We start from the raw sequence: 19,145 nt of genomic DNA on the forward strand, positions 1-19,145 counted from the left end.
AGTCAACCTTAAGAGAAATCATGCACACACACAATCCAGTTCACTGGAAGACATTACTGTTTGTTTAATAGCAATTCCTCACCAATCTCTCATAATTTCATACATTGTTTAAGTGCCGAAACTGATTAGAGCAACACTTGAGTCAATTAATTGTACATCAGTGATGGTATCCCACTGTGTTACAGATCATAACATAATAGTAATTGCATGTCTCAGTTATTCTGGAGTTAGTGTTCAGTTTACCAGTTTCTGTTCATTCATTCATCAAAACAACGTGCCGTCCTTCTAAAGGGCTTTTATTCAGATTCTGAGAAGAACATGGTGACACCAAAGTCCTCTTTGTACAGGTTCCAGGTCTTTGGTTTGTGTGGGTTGTCCAGCTCTTCCCTGGGTAAAAACAGCCTGATGACAGATAGATTGAAAGGAGTTAGCACCAAGTCAAGGAAGGATATGAGCAGAAACAATTCCATCAGAGCAACAGGAACGCACTTGTTCTCCTCTATGAACGACGTGTTGAACCAGAAGTAGAACGGGACGTCTTCATATCCTTTTGGGAGTCCCTAAACGAGAATGGGTCAATGTAAATCAGAGGATAATCTGTGGTGACACAAGCTTCCCCCTACTTATGCAAGTTGAAACGTGCAAAAACGAGAACTCACGGCGCTCGACTCAAACATGACCTTCACGTCCCCCTCAACCACAGGCCCATTCTGCAGGCTGATGACTGCTGCGTTATTGCCCACGTCTGGAAATACCTAAAAAAACGAGCGAGAAGAAGTCACCCAACTCATCAAATGCCTCCTGGTGCGTCATGACCCGGTGAGTGTGTGGAGACTTACCGAGCAGTTCTCTTGTTTGGCGCACACGCACTGAAACACCAGCTCTTTCTTCACGATTATCTTCACCTTGAGGTCGCTGCCGTCACCTTTACCCACACCTGGGCAAGAGCACAAAAAATAACGAAAAAAAATAGACATGTGATATGTTGTGGAGTTCCCTGTGGGTGTAGCTGCAATCTGAAGTGCCTTGGGTAAGTTGGCTTACCTGCTATGGAGTGGATGCGGATGCTCTTTATCCTGAGGCTTTTAACTGGAGGCAGCTGTCTGTTGAACTTTGTCTTCATGACCTCGTAGTACCCCACGTACCGACTCTGACGTCCACAACACAACACATTTCTTATCAATATATTCACATCTATATAACCAAGTCCATATTATATAATGTACTGACGCCTGTAAATGTTCTAATAAAAAGTATATACTGTATTTATTTCAGCCCCATTTAAATCATTACGAATGGAGATGGCACTTCAACTGTTTACATCGAGGCTTAACAAAATATCCCAAGCCTGCAACGATTGCTACATTCACATGAGCGCTACTATCACACTAATAGTAGGAAAAGTAGGAACAGACCACCTAAAAACTTTGGTCGTGCTGTCAATAAAGTTGGGGAGGCAATACGTTACTGGTTCTGTCCTTCTGTCTGCTCCGGGTAGCCACTATTTAGCAACTAAGATTACACTGACTGCAGCTGTCAATGTAATTTTATAATATAAAAAAAAAAAAATCTTTATATTTATATAACATTGTAGGCATACAACGAAAATATGTTTAGAGACTCTCAGATTAGCAGCACAGTAAAAAAATAAAGATAGGAGCAGGAATATAAGCACGCACAAAGTTATAAAGTCAGGTAACAGCTGTAAAGTGCAAAACTAGACTGGCCTAGTCTTTGTAGGCTTGGTCAGTTGAGTGTCGTGTCCTCACCTGAGAGGGAGTCTCCACGCCCTGAAACTTGGAACTTTGACTCTTGTCCGTCCTCCTCTCGCCAAAATAGTCCAGACTTTCCTGGAGTACAAACGGAAATGAAGGTAACAGAGTAGCCTATTTTCAGAGCCCGACTTGAAATGATCTCAAACTAAGCGGCGTGTACCTGTGCGCTCTCAAACTGGTCACTGTCGATAAGCCAGGTGCACACCAGAGTACCTGTGCGCCCTGTGAAAGGAAGCAGTAGCACCAGCACATTAGATGGTGTTACTTACTTAAATAATTCACTCAATGACAAGTAAGTGAGTAGGGATTAGGAAACATCACCTTTCCCTCCTTTACAGTGAATAGCAATGACGTTTTTGGGGTCAGCAGACATCCACTCCCTTACGCTTGCCGTGTATTTCAGCATGTCCCTGAGACAATCCAGTACAAAGACAGGGGGATAAGCTGCAAAAATATTGTTCCAAGTAGAAATGCAAGCTTGTGATGGATCCTGTTTCCATATCTAGTTGTAACCTTGAATGAAGGAATCCTTGTAATCTATACGCACGCCAAGAAAAGCTGGAAATAAGGGTTAGGATAGTTTTCAGAATGACCTTCAGGAGATAAACCTTGCTGACAGCAGGCAGAATAATGTCATTTACAACTATTTTTTGTCAACCTGATACGTCTGCATCATTAACATGATCAAAAAAAAAACACCCTCAAGTGGTTCATTAGACCAAAATGTAACTTTTTCACCATCAGACTAAAAGGTCTGATGGAAACTGCGCATCGCCACAAGCACGCCTCCCCAATGGGAAGCACGGTGGTGGCTGAGTCATACAACGGGGACGAGTCTCTACAGCAGACCCGAGACGGTCAAATTCATCTGCAGCAATGTGAGACAATCTGACTCAGACCACACGAGAACTGCAACTATGGAGACAACATCGACACGACACCTAAAGTGAAACCTACACAGACACGGCCCAGAGACAACAGACCTCAATGCAACGGAGAATTTGTGGCTGCAAAGAAGAATGCGAGCCTGGCTGAGTCACATCCACACAGACTCAGCGATGATACTGACTCAAAGGAGTTCATGCAATCGCTTGTGTAACATAATGCATAGAAACCCGTTTCTTATAGGCACTGTAGCAAACAACACAGGCTACTCACTCCAAAGAGGGGACGTTGTGATCATCAATGAACACCCGTTCGACCCTATAGTGGAAGAACTTGGGGTCGTAGCCTTTCTCACCTGGAAACAAAAAGCATATTGACAGGGTTGGTGTAGCCCTACCTTTAAAAAAAAAAAATGAAATGAAAGGAATGCAGTGCATGTGACTAGAGGAGGTGTTGACTCACTGCACAGGTTGTAAACTTTATAGTGGCCTTCGTGTTTAGTATCTAGAAACCTCGCCACCTCCTACACAGGAAGAGAAGAGAAGTAGGTTAAGGGATCTGTGCACGTCTGTGTGCGTGGTTCGAGGGATGACGGGGATTTTGACATTTGCGTTTGTGATTACAGCTCGAAAGCCAGGGAGGTACGCTCACGCATCCCAAGATGAATTTTAAGGCACGTGTGTACCCGAGTTCAGCCAGACTTACCTTGATTGGATTCCTGTAGAAGGACTGCTTCCCGGAGGAGGGGAAAGACATGGCAATGACGCGATCTGAAGAGGTGGGACAAGGAGTTAACGAATTTAATCTACTTTAGATGCATTTATGGGTGGAGGGAAAAAAATCTATACAGCATAAGATCACTCTATTTTGTGTGAATATATCAAATCCATTGCATGTATACTCCACTAGATGGTGCTGTTTCGCTGCTATTGCATTCAATTAAGTTGGATCAGGTCAGTTGTACATATAGATACCACTGTACAGTCGTCATACACTTAAAGATTCCACTTTTCGATATCTCCTGTTTATATATTCATCTGTCCATAATATACAAGATTAGTAGTAGACTAAATGACTGACTTGATAACAGCCTTGGAACTTATCTTAGAAGATAAAACAGATGTTGACAAAGTTTTCCTTTGAGAACATACAGCAATTTGAAGAAAGAAGGCACTATATGCTATTGCAAAATGTCTAAAGTCACAGTAATTTCATACTGTGACTTACGTATTGTGATAATATTCTGTCTTGTGAATCCTACCCCTAAAGCACGTATGGTGCTCTTTTGCATTTAACAGAATGTGACACCAACCTGTGACATAAGTAAGATCGAGGTCAAATCCGTCCTTCTGATAACGCCGCTTGTTCTCAGAAACCTGGGAAAACACAACAAGTCAAGCCTCCGCTGTTCTCCGCTGTCCACGCCAGCCCTAACAGTTGCCACCCTTTCGGCAGCGTATCAGGCGACCACCGCTCTCTGTGCTTCCACGACGATGACCTTACCATCCTCCTGGTGACTTTCTCCAGCTCCTTCCTCTGAGCTGCCAGCCTGAAAAGCCTCACAAGAATGAGGATTCTCAAGAAGCGCAGAAATGACACGATCCTGGTAGAGAATGAATGAAAAGACATAATTATGAATCTCTATTCGACACACCTCGACCCTTGATATGGTCACGCCACGACACACCTTTTATAACAAAATCGACAAGAAAACAGAAAATCTCGATGGAACATAAATCTGAGTTTTGCTTAAAATAAAATGTTTAGACACAAGAAGTGTGCATCAGAATACGCCTACTGCATTACAAATATACTAGTATAGTACATAGAACTCCCAAAGGAAAGCTTTTTTGCATTGTTGCAGGGTGCTCATGACGGAGATAGGTGCAATGAAACACCAAAATCAGTCAAATTAGGGCTCATAGATAAAAATAAATAAATAAATAAAATGCTTATGATGCATTTTCTGTGAAGGTTCTCAGTTATCTGGGTCATGGTATAACCAAAAAGCCCTTGTTGGGGCTTATGATGCATTCAAACTGAAAACGTGTGGTTTAAAGAGCACAGACATGGTTGTTCAGCTCAGAGGGTGGCCATAAATAAAACCTCAGGCCTGTTCTTTAGCTGGCCCCTATAAGTGTATTATCATATTAAATAACAAGCGTACAAATGACATTTATTACTTATGAGCTTAAGTCAACAACAATTTATCAGGATCATAGGATTATAAATCAGTGCATTTATTACGACCGTTTCCCAGACCCGACACATAGCTTTTATGCTTCTTTAGCCCTTACAAAGAAACAAACACAAAACCAGCGTGTGAACCATTCCTAGTCTCAGTGCGTGACGGTTAGCTGGGAATGCAAGGGGACCGTATGTACCTGGGGATGAGGCTGGCACCCGACAGGTCGGTGAAGGCGTAGATCATGGTGACCACCAGCGTGATACCCACAATGCAGGCGTCTATGATGTTCAGCCTGGAGCTGAAGTACACTTTGAAACTAAAAATGAGACAAACACAAGAGAAGAGGTACAGGTCAGTGAACATGCTGCAGGTAAAAACAGTCCAGATCATGCAATGGTATATGTTTAAAGATGATCCAGATTTTCTGAGGGACTTTGCCTGCCAGGGTTCACCCCAACACAGACCATACATTTCCTGTCCAGCTTCCTCTTCATGACTTCCTGTTTAACAGCTAATCACAGTCGGGTTATGCTGACACGAATGTTGGGGAATGTTTGCATCACTCTTTCGACATATTACAGCAACTCCCTAACGTTAAAACCTCTTCAACGCAGTGTCTGCAAATAATTTTCATTTCAAGCTTCACAAAGGTATGGTTTGCGTCATTTCTCAGGATTCCCAACAGATTCATCTTAAATGTGCAAGGTCTTTCTTTCCCCGCTCACCCTTCCACGTAGACCCGCAAGAGAACATCGATGAGGAAGAAGAAGGAGATGGTGAGGGACACGGCCTCTAGAGCATTCCCAGCCTCTCTGTTACTGGTCGGCAGGGAGAGGTCCACGATCACAAGAATGATGTCCACGAGGATGAGCGTCACTCCGAATATACTGGAAAACACAAAAAAGATAAGCAAACCTCATCTAGCACAAATGGGGATGCAAGGGGATTAGTCATTACCGCAGAAACACACACTCACCGAAATCCGAAGGACATGACGAAGGGCGTGATTTTCTTCCTAACATTGCTGCAAAACAAGAAAATTAGCAAATGTGACTCTGAATGGAAAACGCACTCCTGATCCCTGCGTTACAAGCCAGAACAGAAACTTACTAGTACATGGTGTCTGGCAGCGCGCTCTCCTCCTTCCCATCATCAATCTGCACTTTTGCATCCTCCATTTTTGCAACATTTCTTAACAGACAAACAGAAAGAAGGCAGATGAGAGCAGGATCAGGGCGGACCACATGCTAAACTAAACAGAGGGTCTACGTCTTCTCACCCGTTTACACCTGAATCCGAGCCTGGGTCGAAGTAGACAGAGGACATGGTGGCGGGTGCGTCTTATTCCTGGCTTTGTTCTGAAAGTGGAGCCTCTGGATTTGAAAACAAAAGTGTTGACAAAAGGTTAATCTGCACCCAGTGGTTAAAAAAAAAAAAAACAGCAGTGTTAAAAACTGTGGAGAAGAAGAGCACAAAAGCTGTATCTTTGCAAGCCCTCATTGTTTAAACAGGAGCCTGTATAGACAATCCTAAATCACTGAGCAGCAGCAGTGTCTGAAGAAGCCTTTGAGAAAGAAAACTGCTGAAGAAACCAAAGCAGTCAGAGGTTTAGCATTAAAGTTACCTTCAGGTATATTTTAAGAAGCTTTAGCAGCACGAACCATCAATGTGTAGAAGCACCTTCCCACACAGTCCTGTCTTCTCCTTTTGGAGCATTTACCCAAATTAACCCTCCCTCCCAAACAAAATAGGCTGAACTCCGCAGCGCTTGCTTACCGTTTGGACAGTCATTCGTGAAATTATACGAGAGTCCGTCTTGTGACTTCTTGTGAAGGCAAAAGGAAGACGGTTCAAAGGTTAACCGGGTGGATTTTTTTCCCTCTTCTATCCATCCACTACTCCTCATCGTTTTTTTTTTTTTTTTTTTTCTTTTTTTGCAGACGTAGCGGTTTTCAGACTTCCTGGACTTCAGTGAAAACGCTCACCCGTGTTTTTTTTTTTTCTTCTTCTCTCTCTTTCTCACCCTTGTTACTCATCTTTCTTCCTCTGAACGCTTTCGCGCAAAAACAAAAGTGACCATAGCCTTCCTGTTCGGGGGGTGTTTTTAAAGCTTTGAAAGTAGGCCGACGGGTCGCTACGCTACACACCGCAGACCTCTCACAATCACATCTCCCTCCGCTCCCCGTTAACATCTGGTTCTGATCGGGACGGCGCATTCCCCGACGCCAAATAGTCCATTTTTTAAAACAAATGACATTTTAACGTTTACAGAAATATACTGTCATATTTTTTATTCAGCTAAATGGTGATTTTTTTTTTTTCGAAATCTAAAGAAAGCACGAATTAAAGTTGAAAGTATTGAAACGTATTTATTTAAACATTTTATATGTAATATAATATAATATCTAAAATTAACTTATTAAAAATAATAAAAATAAAAATGTGATTGTATGTAGGACACTGACACTTGATGTCATAGATGTGATCTCATTAGTATTTTTTAAAACGTATTAATTAGTCCTCATATTGATTTTTGTAGACTTTTATTGTTTTAACTTTGACCTGTGTGTCTGTCTGTTCATCTCTGAGGTGAACTGTTGACCTAGGGTTAATTTACGGTGCAATAACCGACATGAACAGGAGAGGGAGCCATTCTTCAACATTGCACACTGACTTCTTTTAAAATTCAAATTTGCTGCTATTTTATTTTTTACATTTCAGACTTTGTGACTTCTGAGGGTTTAGGTAGTGAGCATAAACCTTTTTTTCTATCGTATTGTATATTCTTGTGTTACTTAATTTTCCCGTGGTTGTGTTTTAACGAAACGCTCCTCCCCCGCATGTTTCATGAAGTAACTGCTGTCACATGTTATTTATTATTTTAATAAAGATATATATAGAAGAAAAACAAAATCAAAAGAACAAAATATTCCAGCATTTCTGGTATGATAGGAATGAGGTCCTCTCAACACTCTCTGTCCGTGAGACCATCAGCAGCTCTGGGATCGGCTGAACCTGTGAAACACAGCGATGCTCCGTGGAGGAAGATAACAAAAAAACTGGCCAGAGTTCAGTGTTTGGAGAGTCTGTCGGAGTCCGCTAATGTGGACCATGCAGAACTGGCCCTGCCTATAAATAATACTGACAAATATTTGAGGAACAGAACATTCAACCTGGAGAAAACATGGGGAAGCGCTGTGAGATGAAGGTAAGCTTGCGGTACAGTCATTTTTTCATGGTTGAAATACTATTTTTTTTATTAGTATCCGTTCATCTTATATCTATAATATATTTTGTACTTATAATTTTAGGCAAATATTGCTTCAAGTGACTTTTTCCTGAAAGACTTGCCCGTGTTGTTGTTGTTGGCTCTGGTGTGCCCAGCCATGGCCTCTGCTGCCCTGCTATCTGTAAGTAGCTTATCCTACTCTTTCTGTTTTGTAGATTTAGACATGGTTGTTAAACAACAGTCATTCCAGGAAGGTCTTATAAATCTTTTTTTCATTGTTTCAAGGCACCAGATCCGTGTGGGCCGGAATTTGCAGCTCTCAAGGCCAACATAAGGAAACTGGAGAATAAACTCTTGATCACAACTTGGCAAGTTGAGCACTTGCAGATGCATAAATACTTCCGGCCTTTTCAGCCTGCTGTGTCTGACAGTAACTCTAAAACTGATGCCGCCCTTGGAGGGAGCCACAACGACAGCGGGGCTTCAGACAGCTTGGATGTGACGCTGAGTAAACCCCTTCCACCAGCAGGCAGTTTAATTGTCTATGACAAAGGTAAGAAAGGTGCACAGGGTTTGCTATATATGTGTGTATTTTCTTTTATTTTAAGTACAGGAAAACAATTCTGTACATGATTTCATATTAACACATTTTTTCACATCATTTAGTTCATAGGTAAACATGGTAAGTAATCAGCAATCTCCGGTTTGTTCGTAGACTGTTCAGAATTGTTTGACAGAGTGAGACCACCAAGCGGCTTCTACCGTGTAAGACCCAAATTACACCAAGAGCCCTTTTTAGTCTACTGCGACATGGAGGATGGAGGAGGCTGGACTGTGTTTCAGAGGCGTCGGCATGGAAAAGTTGACTTCAACAGGTAGCCCACGTAGCCCTCAAATCCTTGCACATTGTTGTCGATAAAGCTGTTCAATTTGAGGCAAAAAGTCAGACTAACTCTCATTTTAGAGACTGGGTGGACTACAGAGACGGCTTCGGTGACTTCAAACTGTGGAATGACGAGTTCTGGTTGGGGAATGAGCACATTTATTCTCTGCTCTCAGAAGGTCAGCGGTCAACACAATCCACTAACACCTAAAATTAAAGATGAACCCACATACAGCTCCCTCCTGTCCACCTGGCTGCTTAATTAAAACCCTTATTTACTGTCCTGAAGGTAACAACCTGGTGAAGATAGATCTAATGGACTGGGAAGGGCAGAGAAGCTATGCATTGTATGAGAACTTCAGAATCACTGACGAGGCAGTAAGAAAAACCATTTACACAAGTCTTTCATTAGTGCCAGATATGTTCCTATCTTCTCAGCTAACATTATTTGCTCTAATGCCCATTCCAGGATAAGTATCGTCTTCAGTATGGGCAGTACAGTGGGAAGGCTGGAGATGCCCTGACCGGTGGTGCTGGGATGGTGGAGCAGTGGTCCGCTTGCCTGAGTGGCATGCAGTTCAGCACCAGGGATCAGGTTAGCCGCCCATTCCTCTTGATGATTGTACTTTTGAGGACAGGTAACAGCTGTGATAATGATGATGATGGTGATTGACAGGACAATGACCGCTACCTTCAGGGGAGCTGTGCCCAGGAGAACAAGGGAGGCTGGTGGTACAACAGGTAAGACCTCTCAAATTAAGACAAGCTCTTCCTTCTGTTTGATGGCTGCACAACCATTGCCATTTGGAACCCTTGTTTTTCTATATATATCTGACATTGTGTCACAATTCTTTCTACAGATGCCATGCAGCCAACTTAAATGGACAATTCTACCGCAGGGGAAAGTACGAGGGCGAGTACGACAATGGCGTGGTGTGGGGAACCTGGAAAGGCCTTTGGTATTCCCTCAGACACACCGCCATGAAGGTGCGGCCCCTGGTCTTCTTGGACACCGTGGGCAGTGGAGCAGGGGAAATGTAAAGGCTTATTTTTGTGAAAGGTTAAAAAAATAAGCGCAAAGCCTGTCTGTCACTTTTTAATCCTTTATATTGGAATGTCTCCTTTTGCTTCATTTTGTGAATTTATCAAATATCGATAACACAGCATCTTCCAGTAATCATTTCTATGTGTACGCTGCATATGACTCATTAAAACAAACAGCATTTCAACTGCAATGCCTCATTGATGTTCACATTTGGTTGGTTACAATGACGTACTATTGCTCTGAACAGTAAACCATTAACATAACCAGAGTGGTTTAGAGTTTTTAAAAACCGTCATCGATGGGGTCTGTGTTCAACAGTGCATACACGTAAAAGACCACGATAGTCACTGTACCAATGATTGATACACAGATCAAATCAGAAATATGTCCCCAACGTGCAATTCTGAGCATAAGAACTAGATTTAATACAATTAAGTGATAATCAAAGTGTTTTGAAAATACAATAGAACCCGCAACAGAAATAAAAAAACTTATAAAAATATTTTCTTTTTGCTCCCATTCTCATAGATAAACCTGTTACATTACACAGATGGGTACACAGATGTAGGGGAGAGGGTTGACGTCAGGGGCTAAGACTAAATGTAAATAGCAAAGGCAGTTCCTTTCCAATGTAATGCCACAAACTTGTGTGATCTATTCCTCTTCCCTTACAAATGACGAGGACAGATCTAAGTCCAGCATCCGTTGTTCTGCCTCACTCAACCTGTAGGAAGAGCCACCACTGCCGCTATAGTCTCCAGACATCGGCAGAGAGCGGCAGCGGTCCTTCCTCTGCTCCGAGGATGATACACTAAAAGTGGAGCTGCGCTGGCGGCCCCTGGCCGCAGAACAGGACTGAGCCTCTTTTAATTTCCTGGCCAGGATGTTCCTCTGTATAGGCGATGGGCCACGGCGATTCCAGTTCTGCTCAGCCCGCTCAGCTCTCTCCACAATCAGCTGGTTCACTCGATGAGAACTGGCAGGCCCCATACCTGGACCACCAATCCCTGAGACTGGCTCTCCGCCTCCTGGCTTACCACTTGTTTGCCTTTCCCTGATGCCACTGAGTTCTGCTTCAGCATGTTTCTCTGATGCTGAAATGTTGTTTGTGTTGGTTCCTGTGTGTTTGAGGTCATTATTATGAGAAGGAACCACTGTCTCTAACCAGGGCTTCCTCTGGTTATTACTCTTCGGTCTGGATTTAGTCCACTCTGAGGACTCGTGCTCTGGAATGGGGTAAGAGCGGTATGGCTGCCGCTCCCAACCTCCCTTGGTCCAACAACTTCCTTCAGGAAGAGTTCGAGATCCCACCTAAAAAGGACAAAATGTGTTTGTTAATCTTGACCAAAGACTCCATTAATATGATCTGCAAGACATACATCAAGTACAACTACATAAATCTAATAATTTAAGGAGGATTGGTGACCTGAGTCATGCTTCTTTCTCTGAACTGTCTTGACTGTGCAGATGATGGTGGTTGGAGCCTACTGTCATTAAAGCTGGAGGTCCGCCGGAAATTTGGATTCTTATGATAGGAGTTTGCCATTCCTGCATCAGCCCCTCCTCCTCTAAGACCTGCTAAACCGCTCCTCTCTACCATCTCCACCCAGTCAGCAGTGCGGTCACGCCATTTTGCACTGCCCCGACTTGAATGCGCAGAGACAGGTGGACCTAAGATCAGTTCCACTCTGGGGCTCAGTCTGTCCGGCGTGACCCTGGTCTGCGGCGGCAACTCAGAAAAGGGAGCTGTGATACGAAAATGGTTGTGGTCAGCATCATCCTGTACACTCAAAGTGTGCGCAGAATGAGCAAATCCAGTCGTTGAAGGAGAATTGGTGGGTGAAGCAGATGTTTCTATCACGGTGTCGTGGACAGGGCTTGAAGAGACATGGTACAGCAGTGTGGCCTCTTTTAACCCCTTCTTCTTCATCTCTTTCAACTGCTGCTGAGCCAACCGGTACCTTGAGAGAGACAACTGTACCTTATTTTCTTTTCAAGTAAGAAAGTAAGTTTGGCATTGCTCTATATATGATGAAAGCAAACAATATTCTGAACATACCCAAATATTGGTGGCAACACCTTCTGACCTGTCGGAGACAGCCTTTCTGGGTCCTGTGAGAGTGGTATCACCAGGGTCTGTGAGAGAGGACTTCCCAGGGAAGGTCTGTCTTTCTGGGCTACACCTACACCCATGCCTCCTGATGGGCCATGAGGTTCAGACAGGCTGGGTCTTTGGAGGCTGTGCCCGCAGATGGAGGCCTCATCTGAGAGCTTGCGGCCCCCGGGTGAATGCACGGAGGTTCTGCGGACAGAGCTGCACTGTGGAGTCTGGCAGAACTTTCTCCAAACTGTCACCACAACAGTAGCCATAATCACAGCCAGGCAAAGGGAGACACCAACCACTACAACCATGTTAGCACCCAGGGGTGAAATTCCAGCAGATGGAGGGGGCAGAGATGAAGAAGGAGCAGGTAACACTGGGGAGTAAATGAAACCAATTAATCTTCAATCTTAATCAACATAGAAAGGGGGAGCTCTTCTCATTTGGATGTAAAAAAGATTTGTTCTGCACTGGAAAGTAGTAAAGCAGAAACTAAATAATCTGAATATATTGACTTGTAAATGTGAATTGGCTCACCGACACAGTCTTCCAGCGAGCAGATAGACTGTTCCTTCACCATGCCTGTGCACTGCATCCCTCGTACACCTGAGGGCAGTAAACACTCGCGCACTCGCTCCCTCACCCCCTCGCCGCAGCTCACACTGCACAAGCTCCAGGGCTGCCAGGGCCCCCATGACTCTGCAGATTACAAAAAAAAATTTTAGATTGCAGATAAATTTGTAGTTTATGGGCCTTAATACTGTGTTGCTACTTTCTTAAATTGAGCCAAGTGAGCTCACAACGCTTTCAAACTGTCAGGAGAGATAAAGGGTTTGACACTGCCAGTTTCATGAAACGCTGTGACTTTGAGGTGGTAAAATAAAATAATAGGATGTACAACAACAAAACTACAGACAGCTGAAAAAGGATCATGACATCAGCAAGTGAATGCTTAAGGGAGAAATCAAGTCATTTCCTTGGAAATACTTATCTTTTCAATAACATTCGTTAATACACAGGATTAGATGTTACAATTCTGCAGAATAAAATGCTTATTTTCCAACAACAATATGACTGATATCTCTGTTGACATTGTGAGGTCGTTGCTTTAATCATAACCGACTGACTTGAACTTTTATGAAATGAAAAAAAAAAATAAGATAATATAAGTAATTAATACATAGTTATAATTGCAAAATACAAATTCGGTAAAAAACAAACAAAACAAAACACCTGATCCTTTATTACTGATTATATCAGTTGGATGAATAAAACAAAGCAACTATTTCTCCCACTCATAACTCAGGTGTTCTTTATTGAATCACTGCACCTCTGATCCACAGACACTTCTGTATGACAAACAGGAGCAGAGTGTTAATGTATTCTTGGCAGCTGCCAAATGTGAACGTGTCTACCGGTTAAAACTCACCTGAACTCCTGTACACCACCAGACAAGTCTGTGCTGGACTGGGGGAGCGACTGAAGTTGAAAACAAATCGAAAGCAGTACTTATTTTTTCCAGGGTTAAAAAGCGAACAGTTGAATTCCGTCTCATTCTCTCCCTGAGTCAGCCAGTTAAACGCCAGGGGAGGAGAAGACGGCTCTTCGGGTCCTAACCCCATCACTGCAGAGGAAACAGCAGCGCCTCTTCCAGCGCCTGGGTCGTTATACAGCTGTACTTTCCCGATGATGTGAGCACACGGTGGGGTTATCAATTTAACAGTCATAGTCCCTTCACAGCCACTCTTGTAGGCATTGGCATTTTCCACCAGCAGCTTATAGGAGAAGATACGGGACAGGTAGAGGGGTCCAGAGCTCTTCACCTCCTGTTCTGCATGAGAGGACCGTAGAGCCACTTTTATAAAGTCTCTGTCTGTGAAAGGGAAGGCACAGGAGAGCTCGACACTCTGGGAACGGAGGGGTTTGATTGGGTGCCGCGTGCGGGTTTTGACCTTGTCGATGCTGTTTCGCCCTATCTGGTTGTACTCCATGAAGCTGACCTCTAGGAAGAGAGCAGAGTCAATACCACTGGAGCAGGCCTGGAAGTGTTCATTGGTGGATATCCCAATCTGGTGAGACAACAGAAGGCAAGTATGATAATGATTCTGGTCATCGTTTTACAGCACAAATAAACAACTTTATGGGTTAAGTTTGAGATCTAGTTTGTCTTGCCTGAAAAGATTCTGAATGGTTTCCGACTCTGTCCACAGCAATGTGAAAGGTGGGCCACTGAACTTGTAGTTCTGAACTCCACCACCAGGTAATGCTCTCCGTGCGACTGATTTCTGTGCCATTGGCATGTGAAACGCTGGCAATCCTGACCTGCCTCAGCAGGAACCGGAAAGTTCCCGCATACAAGAAACAGGAACAGTTAAACTCCTCCCTACCGTCCGGCTGGTTGCTAGGGAGAGTCCTGGTCAGAAGGGTGGTGTTGGTTTCCATGTTGACCAGAGAGAGGCTTGCGTTGCGGATAGCGCTGCCGTTGGATTTTGTGATGAAATTCACAAACACACTGCCGTTGCTAAGGGCAACATGGAAGGAGGGCCAGACATTGAGCCCTGCAAAAGCTACAGAAAACATTGTTTACTCATTGTTCTGGCATCTGGACTCTCTTTATAACCATAACCATTTTTTTTTTAGTTTCGGTGTGACCTTGCAAGTGCCCATTCTGTGTCTCTGGTTCCATTCACTGCAGTGATTCAAAGTCATGACATTTTCAAGGACCAAATATTAGTTTGCTTGTGGATTATTTAATGTGAAATTACCCAATCCATATCTGGATTGTATAGAAACTGGAAGTCAAAACGGGCATTTTCACAGATTTTAGAAAGTTTTAAGGGAGAAATGTGACCTTATCAATAGGAAGTATCAGTTTTTGTCATATAATACAAAATCCCATGATACATTTATGGGTCTACCGATATATTTCATATATCCAATGTCACTTTTATGATGTAATTAACTAAGAAAACTAAATAATAAACTCAATCTTCAGCACATAGACTGTCATACACATCAAGTAAGCTACAAGCTATGTCCTTCAGTATAGACAGTAAGTTAAACTGTTAGCCTAGTGGTGAATAGCTTAACAGTATTTCTCTTAGCACTTCATCAGGGTAGTACTCAGTACTCAAAGTAGTAGCACGTTATTTTAAGAGCTATTGTGCTGTGCAGAGTGTAGATCCTGTTGTGCAAACCTCACATCCTCACAAAGCAAAACGGGTGTGGGAAGAGGAAGAGGCTGACCCTGCATTACCCCGTCCACTATTTCACGATTTTCTCCAGCTTGCCTTCCCTCTCCCATTAATCAGCTCATAGTACAGTGTGGAGCACGGACTTTTAATTGAGTTGATGGTTTTGGTTACACTCACCATATCCCATGAGCGCTACAAGGAGGGGCAGCAGTGAGACAACCTGTGGCATTCCGATGTCTGTGCCTCTTTTTTCTCCTACACCACATGACCGTCCTATTACACCATACCCGGCCTGATCAGAGGAAAACAGGAACATCAACAAAAAATAAATAATCCTCAAGAAGGAAACAATTTTTCTCTGTGTGTGGATGTCATTAGGCAGGAGAAGGAATGCAAGAAGCAGTGCAGTCCTCTGAGGAATGGAAAACAGGAAGGCTGGAGAATGAAACAGTGAACTTGAGTTTTTCTGGAGTTACAGTGGTGTCTTCCTGTTCCTTTCATCCTCACAATAGCTATAGGGAGCTGCCGTCACCACACAACTGAATTTCCCCAGACGGGCTTTGTTCATAACAAAAATTTATGAGCAGAGCCAAATATTTGCTTGGCTGATTTATTTATTTTTTAGTTTCTCTGTTGTTTCCCTTAGAATAGATTCCTATTTTTCTGTTGAAAAATATATATATATATATATATATCAGTTCAGACTATTGGGGCCGAGATGCAATAGTCACAAACTGTATGTTTGCAGTTATTAAAGTAAAACACTATTTGATAAATGCCTGGTTTAAAGGTTGACCTAATACGTATTCTTAGATGAAGACAACTTTTGAAATACGTGTGTAAACTCCCAGCCAGATAGTTAGGGTGATTTCCTTTGGTACACGGCCATGGGGTCCTCAAGTGTAGGAAAGACACTATTTCCCACATACTGTATAACTTGCTATATCACTGTATTATTTTAAATGTTCCTTGTGTGTGCCATAAAAACGCTAGTGAGGCCCACTTTCTGTTTTCATGTCCCTAAACTGACAAAAAGCTTGATTCTTGACATTTAAATGGCAAGCTCTCTGAAGACCTTTATTTTTAAAAGGAAATGACAGGCTTTGACATTTTAAACTGACTTTTCTTTTTGGAATAACGTTATAGCATATACCTAACATTCTTTATATTGTTTTAATTTCTTATCCCTGGTGTTTATTACGTTTAATTTGGTTGACTTTTATGTATCTACTGTGCTTTACGGTCTTCATTTATTATTATTATTATTATTATTATTATTATTATTATTATTATTACTTGTGGATTTATTTAAATTTATTTAAAACTTGCCATGTAAAGCACAAACTGCATGTTTGTATGAAAGGTGCTATAAATAAGTTAAAGTTATATAAACCTCACCTCTAAAGAACTTAGCCTACTGAATAACGAACTTGTGTTTTAAATTGACATGCATAATGTTTCACGTGCATAGAGGTGGCCACCGTCACTGTTCAGCGCAGGCTAGCTGGAAAATAAAGCTGTCTACTCACACGTCTTGTTGACTCAGCACAGCATTATTCCTCGCCGCTTTCCCAAACACAGAACCCGCAACGTCGGTCCTTCCGGTCGGTGCTCGTAACGCATTTCTCCCGCTTGATAAACTGCTAATACAGTGCGGTGACAGTCTGCGGGACGAATGTGTCAAGACCCCTCTCTCGCGCTCTCTCTCTCTCCTTCTCTCTGGAGGCGCGCGCTGGTGCTCTGAGCGCGTGAAAGAGATCCGCTCACAGTCAGTTGAGGGTCAGCAGCAGCAGCAGCAGCAGGGCGTGTAAGACATTATGTGCAACTTGCTATTTTCTCCTCTCAGAATGTAAAAACCTTTTGTCTTAAAAGTTAAAAATGATCCCCAGCTTAACAACGCGTGTTGGCCTTTCTCTTAAATCATGTCACATGTATATTGTTTGCCCTTTAAACCGATGTTCTTCACATTCCTGCCTGGGAGGATTAACGTGCTAAACTAACCAGGCTAATAAGACATTTACTGGTTTAAAGGTGACTCGCATTAACGTCTATAACATTAACATTCATATTTTATGGGTATCCTATAAACATTTTCTTATTTAATGTAGTGTAAGCATTGCATCATATAAAGTCAGTTATTCAGGAGATTGTTATCAGTTTTAACAACAGGCACCTGGATCATCAAATGCTTCAGCAGGTGCCTGAGGAAAGTGACTACATAGAGAAATATGTGAAACAGATACTATAGTTCAGTCCGCCAAGTGTCTGTCACACATAAATCTTTTTTTTTTTTTTAACATAAGAAGTTGTTAAAAGATACCATATATCAATAAATGCAGGATCCATTAAAACCACTGAAGAGAAGTGAATACCATTGACCATCTTGTGGATGTTACTTAGACATGTAGCACCCACCTAGACCAGACCAGGCACCCCCACCCCATAGCAATGACACTCCTTGATGGCAGCAGCCATCCCCAGCAGAATGCGGCCTGACACAGGAACACACACACAAACAAACAGTTTAGGAACAACTAAACAAAACATGAAGAACAGCACAAGGTGTTGACCTGGCCTCCAAATTCACTAGATCCCAAACTGATCCAAGTATCTGTGGGATGATCCTCATAGGCCCCTCCCCTCAACCCATAGGACCCAAAGGCCCCCACTAACAACATTCTGTTGCCAGACACCACGGGACACCCTCAGAAGGACCATGTCCATTCTCTGATGAGTCACAACTGTCTTAGAGGCACAAGGGAGACCTACCTGGTTTTAATTTTATGGCTGATCAGTGTATCTGTTAATTTAGAGGACTGTAAAAAGGGTGTCCTACACAATATCAGGCAGGGTTATGTTATATCTGATCGGAGTATATTCATAAGCCAGTTTATTTTTAGTTATAAATAATAACATTGTTCATTTTAAACGGCCCACACAAAGTGGCAGGGTAACACAATAAAACATTTTAAACCGCAGCCCATCTATCTCGAGCAGAGTCTTCCCACAATTACAAAATAAAGAGCGAACTTTAACAAAATTTGCGACATGACACCAGGCCATCCAAGATGGATTATTCGAATGGAGCATGGAAGTTCATCAGTTCATCCCCTCATGCAAGCAACAAGCGCCCATTTTGTACAGAGTAAAATTCAATGTCCTGCATAAATCCCTAATCACAGACCTGCCTCAGTCCAACTTTCAAGATTTCCCGAACCAATTGAGTTTATCTAGATGCAGTAAGTGAGCCACATGGCATGGTAATCTAATCAGCTCTGCAGACCTTCATTTTTCCACTAGAGAGGGTTGGCACAAAACAGGAAGCTTCTTTGAACTCTTTTGACTGCTCAGATCAGTTCACAATGGGAACAATGAACGTTTCTATTACGTGCCTAAAAAGCCTTGAAGCGATAAATGCACAGCATCTCAACGAGTCCAGCAGTAAGAATACATAAAATCTAGTTATTTAGATCAGGTGGTATTTATTACATTACACCCATACATTGTTACGTGTGATAGAATTTAAAGGGAGTTATTTCAGAAGCTCCACTCACCAGTCAATAGTGTGCTCACTTTTAAGTCTGGCTTCAAAACAGTCATAACTGGTATTTCTATAACACAATCGCGCCACTGAAGGGATTAGCTGCTTAACAATTGGCTGTGTTCCATGATATGCGTGAGATTTGACAGGTATTTTATTCTATCCTGTCTTGCCTTAAATGTATCTTAGACACTAAGCTATTACATTTGCAGAAAGGTTTACTGGAAAAGGGACAAAAATTCATTTTGATGGACCTGCCTGAAAGGTGAGGTAGCATATTTAGATTCAGCCTGGAAACCTTGGC

At 42.6% G+C, this 19,145-nt stretch overlaps 3 protein-coding genes across 3 annotated transcripts; 1 reads left to right on the plus strand and 2 right to left on the minus strand.

Moving 5' to 3' along the window:
* Positions 1 to 34: 34 nt before the first annotated feature.
* On the minus strand, positions 35 to 6,979 carry tpte (transmembrane phosphatase with tensin homology). Its single transcript, XM_084565289.1, has 19 exons — positions 6,625 to 6,979; positions 6,128 to 6,221; positions 5,959 to 6,039; positions 5,825 to 5,872; positions 5,574 to 5,735; positions 5,045 to 5,164; positions 4,164 to 4,263; positions 3,973 to 4,036; positions 3,366 to 3,430; positions 3,123 to 3,183; positions 2,934 to 3,015; positions 2,097 to 2,185; positions 1,936 to 1,997; positions 1,770 to 1,850; positions 1,045 to 1,150; positions 840 to 937; positions 660 to 755; positions 490 to 560; positions 35 to 402 (listed from the first exon to the last, which is right to left on the minus strand). The coding sequence occupies exons 2-19, from the start codon at positions 6,172 to 6,174 to the stop codon at positions 297 to 299; spliced, it is 1,539 nt and encodes a 512-aa protein (XP_084421415.1). The 5' UTR covers positions 6,175 to 6,221; positions 6,625 to 6,979; the 3' UTR covers positions 35 to 296.
* Positions 6,980 to 7,845: 866 nt separating this feature from the next.
* fgl1b (fibrinogen like 1B) lies at positions 7,846 to 10,636 on the plus strand. The gene is made up of 9 exons (XM_084565349.1): positions 7,846 to 8,056; positions 8,160 to 8,258; positions 8,363 to 8,630; positions 8,793 to 8,952; positions 9,042 to 9,139; positions 9,250 to 9,338; positions 9,430 to 9,555; positions 9,637 to 9,701; positions 9,821 to 10,636. The coding sequence occupies exons 1-9, from the start codon at positions 8,033 to 8,035 to the stop codon at positions 9,999 to 10,001; spliced, it is 1,110 nt and encodes a 369-aa protein (XP_084421475.1). The 5' UTR covers positions 7,846 to 8,032; the 3' UTR covers positions 10,002 to 10,636.
* Positions 10,637 to 10,658: 22 nt separating this feature from the next.
* Positions 10,659 to 15,684, minus strand: thsd1 (thrombospondin, type I, domain containing 1). The gene is made up of 7 exons (XM_084565350.1): positions 15,478 to 15,684; positions 14,279 to 14,673; positions 13,536 to 14,175; positions 12,644 to 12,805; positions 12,065 to 12,482; positions 11,432 to 11,966; positions 10,659 to 11,316 (listed from the first exon to the last, which is right to left on the minus strand). The coding sequence occupies exons 1-7, from the start codon at positions 15,614 to 15,616 to the stop codon at positions 10,660 to 10,662; spliced, it is 2,946 nt and encodes a 981-aa protein (XP_084421476.1). The 5' UTR covers positions 15,617 to 15,684; the 3' UTR covers position 10,659.
* Between the last annotated feature and the right edge of the window lie 3,461 nt (positions 15,685 to 19,145).

Source organism: Chelon labrosus (assembly GCF_963514085.1).
Source record: "Chelon labrosus genome assembly, chromosome: 17".
Taxonomy (NCBI): Eukaryota; Metazoa; Chordata; class Actinopteri; order Mugiliformes; family Mugilidae; genus Chelon; species Chelon labrosus.